The 9,459-nt window shown below is 43.4% G+C and overlaps 1 protein-coding gene across 1 annotated transcript; it reads left to right on the top strand.

The window, feature by feature from the left end:
- The first annotated feature begins 6,196 nt into the window (after window positions 1–6,196).
- Window positions 6,197–9,450, top strand: LOC115130684 (ras-related protein Rab-33B-like). The gene is made up of 2 exons (XM_029662058.2): window positions 6,197–6,736; window positions 7,122–9,450. Exons 1-2 carry the CDS (start codon window positions 6,506–6,508, stop codon window positions 7,620–7,622), a joined length of 732 nt encoding a protein of 243 aa, XP_029517918.1. The 5' UTR covers window positions 6,197–6,505; the 3' UTR covers window positions 7,623–9,450.
- Window positions 9,451–9,459: the final 9 nt, after the last annotated feature.

Genomic DNA, 9,459 nt, shown 5'->3' with positions numbered 1-9,459 from the left:
TAACTATCAGCTGGAATCCAGAGCAGCTCATCAGGGGTAACCAGGAGGTCATCTCTAAGCAGGTGCATCTGGTTGTCACCCTGAGTATGCAGCTGGAAGGGCTGAGGAGGAAGTGGGAGAGAAAGAGTGGGGATACAGATAGTGTGAGACTGACAAGTGAGAAGGACAACAGTTCCTTGAAAGGTATAGCTTGTGCACAACAGCTCAATGAGTCAAACATCAAGGACTTACTTTCTGCATGGGCTCTATCAAGCCTAGGTCATACACCATGAAGCCATCAACACCAGCTTTGATCTCCAGTAACTTCAGTCTGAAATGACTGTAGAACAGGTCCTTGCCTGGTGATGTTTACCAAGGCTGCTCTATAGGGGTCCTTGTCCTGAGGCAGCAGTAGGGCTGCCATTCCCCCAGTAGCCAGGGCTCCTCTACGATGACACGTCTGGAATAACTTCTCCGTGTTGACGTACTTACTGTGGTCACCTAGGAGAGAATCATACGGCTTTTTGTAAACTAGTAGTTTAGCGATATACCCAAAGAGATTACCCATGTTAAAACAATCGGTGCATTCCGGTTTGGGACAGAATGGTCACAATCTAAAAAACAACACTTTTGGTTGAAAGATTGAAATCTGAAAGTTGTCTGCTCTAACATTGCCAGAATAGATACATTTTGTAGTCCCATACAAACCCTTAGTTTCCATGGAAAATACACTACATGAACAAAAGTATGTGGACACCTGCTCGTCAAACATCTCATTCCAAAAACATGGGCATTAATATGGAGTTGGTCCCCCCTTTGCTGTTACAACAGCCTCCACTCTTCTCGGAAGGCTTTCCACTAGATGTTGGAACATTGCTGCGTGGACTTGCTTCCATTCAAGAGCATTAGTGAGGTCGGGCACTGATGTTGGGCGATTAGGCCAGGCTCGCAGTTGGTGTTTCAATTCATTCCAAAGGTGTTCGATGGGGTTGAGGTCAGGGCTCTGTGGAGGTCAGTCAAGTTCTTCCACAATGATCTCGAGAAACCAATTCTATGTGGACCTCGCTTTGTGCACGGGGGCATTGTCATACGGAAACAGGAAAGGGTTTTCCCCAAACTGTTGCCACAAAGTTGGAAGCACAGAATGGTCTAGAATGTCATTGTATGCAGTAGAGTTAAGATTTCCCTTCACTGGAACTAAAGGGCCTAGCCTGAACCATGAAAAACAGCCCCAGACCATTATTCATCCTCCACCAAACTTGACAGTTGTCACTATGCATTTGGGCAGGTAGCATTCTCCTGGCATCTGACAAACCCAGATTCGTCCGTCGGACTGCCAGATGTTGAAGCGTGATTCATCACTCCAGAGAACGCTTTTCCACTGCTCCAGAGTCCAGTGGCGGTGAGCTTTACACCACTTTAGACGACACTTGGCTTTTGCATATGGTGATCTTAGGCTTGTGTGGGGCTGCTCGGCCATGGAAACCCATTTCATGAAGCTCCCGACGAACAGTTCTTGTGCTGACGTTGCCTCCAGAGGCAGTTTGGAACTCAGTAGTGAGTGTTGCAACCGAGGACAGACGATTTTCCCACTTCACAAGAACATCACTTACAGTTGACCAGGGCAGAAATTTGACAAAGGGACTTATTGGAAAGATAGCATCCTGTGACGGTGCCATGTTGAAAGTCACTGAGCTCTTCAGTGAGGCCATTATACTGTTTGTCTATGGAGATTGCATGACTGTGTGCATGATTGTATGCACATGTCAGCAACGGCTGTGACTGAAATAGCCGAATCCACTAATTTAAAGTGGTGTCCACATACTTTTGTTTATATAGTGTACACTGAGTGTACAAAACATTAGGAACACCTGCTCTTTACATGACATAGACTGACCAGTTGCATCCAGGTGAAAGCTATGATCCCTTATTCATGGTACTTGTTAATTCCACTTCAATCAGGGTAGATGAAGGGGAGGAGACAGGTTAAAGAAGGATTTTTAAGCCTTGTGATGTGTATATGTGCCATTCAGAGAGTGAATGGGCAAGACAAAATATTTAAGTGCCTTTGAAAGGGGTAGAAGTGTCATGTATTGTCATGTTATGTCTTGTTCCTGTTCTTTCTCTTCACTCCGTTTCCCCCTGCTGGTCGTATTAGGTTACCTTCTCTTCCTTTCCTTCCCCCAGCTGTCCCTCATCTTCTCTAACTACCTCGTTCACCCTTTCCCACCTGTTCCTTTTTTCCCTCTGATTAGGTCTCTATTTCTCTCTCTGTTTCTGCTTCTGTCTTTGTCAGATTCTCGTTTGAGTTTCCCATGCCAGAACCAAACTATCGTCTCGTTTGCTTCACCCTTGTCCCGTCCTGTCATAATCTGCCTGTTCATCTGATGCTACGTGTGATCAGGTACCTCTGTCCTCTACAACCCGCGCCTACCCAGAGAGACCAGCAGTCTGTTGCCGCTAACCCTGCTATTCTCCTCTGCTGCTAGAAGGGGACTCTCCTGTAAAGATCAGAGGACTTTATGATTTATTTGTCGCCCTCTCTGCGGGTTGTCTAATTTGTCAATCTATACATCTGAAGAGGATCTATGTCTTCCCTGTGTTTTGACATTAAAGGACTCTGTTTCTTTTAAACCGCTTTTGGGTCCTCACTCACCTGCATAACAAGAAGGTGCCAGGGGCACTGGTTTTAGTGTGTCAAGAACTGCAACACTGCTGAGTTTTTCACGCTCAACAGTTTACTGTGTGTATCAAGAATGGTCGACCAACCAAAGGACATCCAGCCAATTTTACACAACTGTGGGAAGAATTGGAGTCAACATGGGCCAGTATCCCTGTGGAACGCTTTTGACCCCTTGTAGAGTCCATGCCCTGAAGAATTGAGGCTGTTCAGAGGGCAAAAGGGGGATGCAATGCAATATTTGGAAGGTGTTCCTAATGTTTTGTACACTCAGTGTGTTTGATCTGACTGAGTGATCAAAGTTACTTACCGAACTTGTTGACAAAGGAGGCTGAGTAATCCCAGATCCCACAGTTGAGTCCAGCGAGTGATCCATGATCTCATACAGTGCCTTCAGAAAGTAATTACACCCCTTGACTTTTTCCACATTTTGTTTTGTTACAGCCTGAATTTAAAATTAATTCAATTTAGATATTTTGTCATTGACCTACACACAAAACCCCATAATGTCAAAGTTGACATATCTTTGAGTCAATAAGTATTCAACCCCTTTGTTATGGCAAGGCTAAATAAGGGTAGGAGTAAACAAGTCACATTATATGTTGCATTGACTCACTCTGTGTGCAATAATAGTGTTTAACATGATTATGAATGACTACCTCATTTCTGTACCCCACACATACAATTATATGTAAGGTCCCTCAGTCTAGCAATGAATTTCTAACACAAATTCAACCACAAAGACCAGGGAGGTTTTCCAATGCCTTGCAAAGAAGGGCACCTATTGGTAGATGACAAAAAAAAAAAAAGAAGCAGACAACGAATATCCCGTTGAGCATGGTGAAGTTATTAATTACACTTTGGATGGTGTATCAATAGACCCAGTCACTACAAAGATACAGGGGTCCTTCCTAACTCAGTTGCCGGAGAGGAAAGAAACCGCTTAGGGATTTCACCATGAGGCCAATGGTGACTTTAAAACAGTCACAAAGTTTAATTTCAGTGATAGGAGGAAACTGAGGATAGATAAACAACATTGTAGTTACTCCACAATACTAACCTAATTGACAGAGTGAAAAGAAGGAAGCCTGTACAGAATACAAATATTCCAAAACATGCATCCTGTTTGCAACAAGGCACAAATAGTAATACTGCAAAAAAATGCGGCAAAGCAATTAACTTTTTTTTTCTTGAATACAAAGTGTTATGTTTGGGGCAAGTCCAATACATCAAACTTAGTCGTGGCTGCATCATGTTATGGGTATGCTTGTAATCGTTAAGGACTGGGGAGTATTTCAGGATACTAAATAAACGGAATGGAGCAAAGCAAAGGCAAAATCCTAGAGGAAAGCCTGGTTCAGTCTGCGTTCCACCAGACACTAGGAGATGAATTCACCTTTCAGCAGGACAATAACCTTAAACACAAGGCCAAATCTTGCTTATACTTATGAGATATTTCTGTATTTAACTTTTAATTCATTTGCAAACATTTCTAAAAACATGTTTTCTCGTTGTCATTATGGGGTATTGTGTATAGATGGGTGAGAAATTGTTTTATTTATTACATTTTGAATTCATGTTGTAACACAACAAAATGTGGAATCAGTCAAATATTACTTGGAATATGTTTTAGTGCTTTGTATCCTGCCTCTTCATAAAATCTTGAGACCAGTTCCTGTAGTGAGATACTTAGCCTTCAACCTTGGGGGGCTCCAGCACCAGGCTTATTACTTGTGTAATAACGCGCCTCAACTCATGGGTCTATGCAAAGAAATCACTCAACTGGGATATGATAGTGTGTACTGTACTCAAATACATTTTATTTTACCTTTATTTAACTAGGCAAGTAAGTTAAGAACAAATTCTTATTTTCAATGACGGCCTAGGAACAGTGGGTTAACTGCCTATTCAGGGGCAGAACGACAGATTTGTACCTTGTCAGCTCGGGGGTTTGAACTTGCAACCTTCCAGTTACTAGTCCAATGCTCTAACCACTAGGCTACCCTGTTGCCCCTTACGTCTAGTTGGTGTCCTGTCTGTCTGTCTGTCTGTCTGTCTGTCTGTCTGTCTGTCTGTCTGTCTGTCTGTCTGTCTGTCTGTCTGTCTGTCTGTCTGTCTGTCTGTCTGTCTGTCTGTCTGTCTGTCTGTCTGTCTGTCTGTCTGTCTGTCTGTCTGTCTGTCTGTCTGTCTGTCTGTCTGTCTGTCTGTCTGTCTGTCTGTCGTCTAGTTGTCTGTCTGTCTGTCTGTCTGTCTGTCTGTCTGTCTGTCTGTCTGTCTGTCTGTCTGTCTGTCTGTCTGTCTGTCTGTCTGTCTGTCTGGTCTGGTCTGTCTGTCTGTCTGTCTGTCTGTCTGTCTGTCTGTCTGTCTGTCTGTCTGTCTGGTCTGTCTGTCTGTCTGTCTGGTCTGTCTGTCTGGTCTGTCTGTCTGTCTGTCTGGTCTGGTCTGTCTGTCTGTCTGTCTGTCTGTCTGTCTGTCTGTCTGTCTGGTCTGTCTGTCTGTCTGTCTGTCTGTCTGTCTGTCTGTCTGTCTGTCTGTCTGTCTGTCTGTCTGTCTGTCTGTCTGTCTGTCTGTCTGTCTGTCTGTCTGTCTGTCTGTCTGTCTGTCTGTCTGTCTGTCTGTCTGTCTGTCTGTCTGTCTGTCTGTCTGTCTGTCTGTCTGTCTGTCTGTCTGTCTGTCTGTCTGTCTGTCTGTCTGTCTGTCTGTCTGTCTGTCTGTCTGTCTGTCTGTCTGTCTGTCTGTCTCTGTCTGTCTCTGTCTGTCTGTCTGTCTGTCTGTCTGTCTGTCTGTCTGTCTGTCTGTCTGTCTGTGTCTGTCTGTCTGTCTGTCTGTCTGTCTGTCTGTCTGTCTGTCTGTCTGTCTGTCTGTCTGTCTGTCTGTCTGTCTGTCTGTCTGTCTGTCTGTCTGTCTGTCTGTCTGTCTGTCTTGTCTGTCTTGTCTTGTCTTGTCTTGTCTTGTCTTGTCTTGTCTTGTCTTGTCTTGTCTTGTCTTGTCTGTCTGTCTGTCGATAATAATGTTACAAACACAAGTTTACATGGTTCGAAAAGTCACTGCAACTCAACATCAATAAAAACAAGGACAGAGTGGAAATTAGTGAACTTTCACCAGTCACGACAATAAAGATAATGTTGTCATTTATAACATTTCTTCAAACTGTAATAGGAGGGAACGAGTACTCATGGACATGTTGATGCCTTTTTCACTACAGGAGATGACTTTGGTAAGGAGCACTGACCACTGTTTGGCCAGACACACTGTTTGTTTGAAATTGAGGTTAAAAGACACTTTCTGAAACATTTCACACTTTTATATATTTTCAAACAAATGAATAACTATTATTATTTCATGTTAATTGTATAAATATTTAGTACTGTAGTTAATTGATTTATTCTCACTTGTGTAATGCTTATTTTAGTGTTTGACTGGGCTTGGTAGGGAGGTGGGAGGCGGGCTGGTGTTGTAAGCAACGCCCATTGTGTCGAATCTGATCCAATCAAGAAAGGCTTTCACTTTCTTGGTTCCCTCTCGCGAGAGTCTTGTTTTCTGTCAACATTGTACGAGACTTTATATCTAACGTAGGTCAGGGAGGGAGTTAGAAGATTGCGTTAGCTAGCAACGTGAAATTGTCAGTACGAAACTAATGCATGGTCATACATTTATATTTGGAGCTCACAGATTTGTCACGAATGTCCAGTTGCATTTGTATTGGCCGAGATTCCTTGTCTAATTTTAACAGCCCATCCAGCTAGCATTTGGAGGGGCAGTTTTGCAAGCCACAACAGCTCTGTTGGTTAGTTAGGCAGTTAGCTAGCTAGCTAGTATACCCTCGATAATTAATAACCAATCAATATGGCAAGTGTGGAGTCGTCAATGGAATTCACCAGTTCGCTGACTGTCTCGTCTCATCTCCCGCCACCACGTACACGGATTTTCAAGATCATAGTGATTGGGGACTCCGGGGTGGGCAAGACCTGCCTCACCTACCGATTCTGTGCTGGCAAGTTTCCGGAGAAAACCGAGGCCACTATCGGGGTGGACTTTCGGGAGAAACTTATCGAGATTGACGGCGAGACAATCAAGGTGAATTGTTAGTTGACATAAAACATGCAACATTTTTGTTTGGATTATTCTAAAACCGCACAATATTTAACACCATGGGCATGAACGCAGGCAGGTTACCTCATACACATGGGGGGGGTTGTTGTGGCTTTCATACGTCTATATATTTGATCTCAAGGGCAGTGGCAGCAGAGAGAACTAGCTATCTGTCTGATGCACCGACTGCTCTCTGTAGAATCATACACATATTACAGTTGAGTTCATCCTCTAGCACCTTCACATTGGACATTAGGTTTAACTACTGTGTTTCAGTTTTTGAGGACTTTCAATATATCCAAGAAGCTGTTAAGTGTCATTATATTTTTTACTCTCTTTCTCCTCCCTCTCGCTCTCTTTCCCTCTCCAGGTCCAGCTATGGGACACAGCGGGCCAGGAGCGCTTTCGTAAGAGCATGGTACAGCACTACTACCGCAATGTGCACGCTGTGGTGTTTGTGTACGACGTGACCAGCGCCGCCAGCTTCCGCAGCCTCCCGACCTGGATCGAGGAGTGTAAGCAGCACGCCCTGGGCCAGGAGGTCCCGAGGATCCTGGTGGGGAACAAGTGTGACCTGCAGAACTCTGTCCAGGTGGGCACGGACTTGGCCCAGCAGTTTGCAGACGCCCACTCTATGCCCCTGTTCGAGACATCCGCCAAGAACCCCAGCAGCGACGGTAGCGGAGACAGTATCCGGGGGAGCAGTGATCACGTGGAGGCCATCTTCATGACGGTGGCCCACAAGCTGAAGTCCCAGAAGCCTCTGATACTTAGCCAGCTGCCCAGGGGGGTGTTAGGGGGGGACACGGTAACCCTGATAAGGGGGAGGGACGAGGGCGAGGAGAAGGTGAGCTGGACCTGCAGCTGCTGAGAGAGGAGGGGTGAGAGAGAGCATCGGAGGAAGCAAGAGAGGGAGGTTAGGGGGAGATAAAGGAAGGACTATTATCATATAACGTAAACATCTGTGGTATGGGAAAGAAAAAGATCAAAAGGGAACTTGTTTGAAATTAATCTTGTTGACTGGTTCCACTGAACTGTGTTTGAGCTAGAATACTGTGAGTTTGCCTGATTGATGTACAACATACTCGATTTACATGTAGGAATAATGCACACATACCTCTCATAGTTTACAGCAGGCTATATCAGTGCACATCACTCAGGTGTTTCTGTACCAAAATTCCCATCCATAGGGTTTATAATTGTGCCCCTGCATAAAGCAGACAACTATAAAATGGTTTCCTAAGCAAAGTTACATTATGCTGCATGTCTTACATATGTCACATCTATAAAACAACGATTACAAAATACAACCAATACATTTCTAAGTAACCACACACGTATTCAATCCGCTCTACCCTAGTGTGTTGTCATCCCAAATGCCTTTACTATCATCATCATCATCATTGCTTTGTGTGTGTTTGGATCACAGCCGGTCCTGTGGTCCATCGCAAGTGTGTGAGTTTCAGCTTTACGTGAGTGACTGTGAGAAAGATGTGTGGCATAACATCAGAGAAATGTGCAGTAAAGTACTGTGAGTGAAACACAACATGATGCTGCACTTACCACTCCTCCTGATGAGATCATTGTTGATGTGGGGCAAAACTTGTCATTATTACCTCTTCATAATCTGCTTTGGTTAAAGCTGCAGTCCGGGATCTTAAGCACAACAAATTTGTAACATATTGTACGAATTGGACCCCCCAAAATGTGTAGATATTTTTTTTTTGCAGGATGTAACATCATACTAAATGGATGATGGAGTGCACAATTGGATGACTGCTATCAATGCATCTTTATCTTTACAATAAGTCTGTAAAATGTGTCAAAAAGAGTTTAAAGAACAGTACCTGTGTTATTGCCTATTAAGCTTAGCTAACGCACCTGAGGGGTATACGACAAATAAGGATCAATGAATTAGCCAGCTAACTTTGATATTTTTTTTTTTTTTACAATTTACTTTTTGTTACTTAAAGCTAAACTAAGATAGTTTTAGTTGAGTCAGACAAGGCACATTTCAAGATTATCCTTCTAACATTATTTCAGGATATCTAGGCAAGTTAGCTAGCTAACTCCTTGATCCTGCTTTGTAATACAACCCCTCTACTTGTTTGGACATGGGACAGTTGCAATGAAAACCCACCAGTGAAATGACCCTCTAATGAAGACTTGTGACTGTGTTTATGTACTGTATGTCAGATTACCAGTAAGTCTTGTCATAACATGACTAGCCAGTAGAACACAGATGCCGCATCACATTAATCAGCTGCTCTAAAGTACTGTGGGCTCAGATAGATGGCCTTTTCTCAGGATACAGTTAGAAATGAATTACAAGATTAATATTCACTCTGACCTGTTGCGCTTAGATTGGTCTACAACACTAGACACAGAAAATGGTAGGCTTTATAAATTGCCTTGCACTCTTGTTTTACTTTCATATGGTCTTTAGTGTTATTTTGTAATGTGTTGGTGCTCTCTGCAGTTAATACATTTAAGTTAATTTTATTTGGACTTTTTGATAGAGGTATGTGTACTGCGTGATAGCTCTTTTCAAGTGCCCCGATAAGTATGTTTGAGAAAGGCGCCATGTATTGCGTCGACAGAACACATCAGGTCTGAACTTTTGGGAACACAAAAAGGGAGTGAAGCCTTGCATTACAAATGTTGTGTAGCCTTACAATAAAGCATTCTGTACATTTCAAGGCATTATT

The sequence above is a fragment of the Oncorhynchus nerka genome, linkage group LG6 (assembly GCF_034236695.1).
Source record: "Oncorhynchus nerka isolate Pitt River linkage group LG6, Oner_Uvic_2.0, whole genome shotgun sequence".
Lineage (NCBI taxonomy): Eukaryota > Metazoa > Chordata > Actinopteri > Salmoniformes > Salmonidae > Oncorhynchus > Oncorhynchus nerka.
This window is presented reverse-complemented; position numbering and strand designations above follow the sequence as displayed.

What these genes read in the sequence shown, in the direction of transcription:
- LOC115130684 (XM_029662058.2), top strand. Translation starts at nt 6,506, where the DNA reads ATGGCAAGTGTGGAGTCGTCAATGGAATTCACCAGTTCGCTGACTGTC. An exon ending in TTGACGGCGAGACAATCAAG is followed by an intron (nt 6,737 to 7,121) that starts GTGAATTGTTAG and finishes TTCCCTCTCCAG; the next exon opens with GTCCAGCTATGGGACACAGC.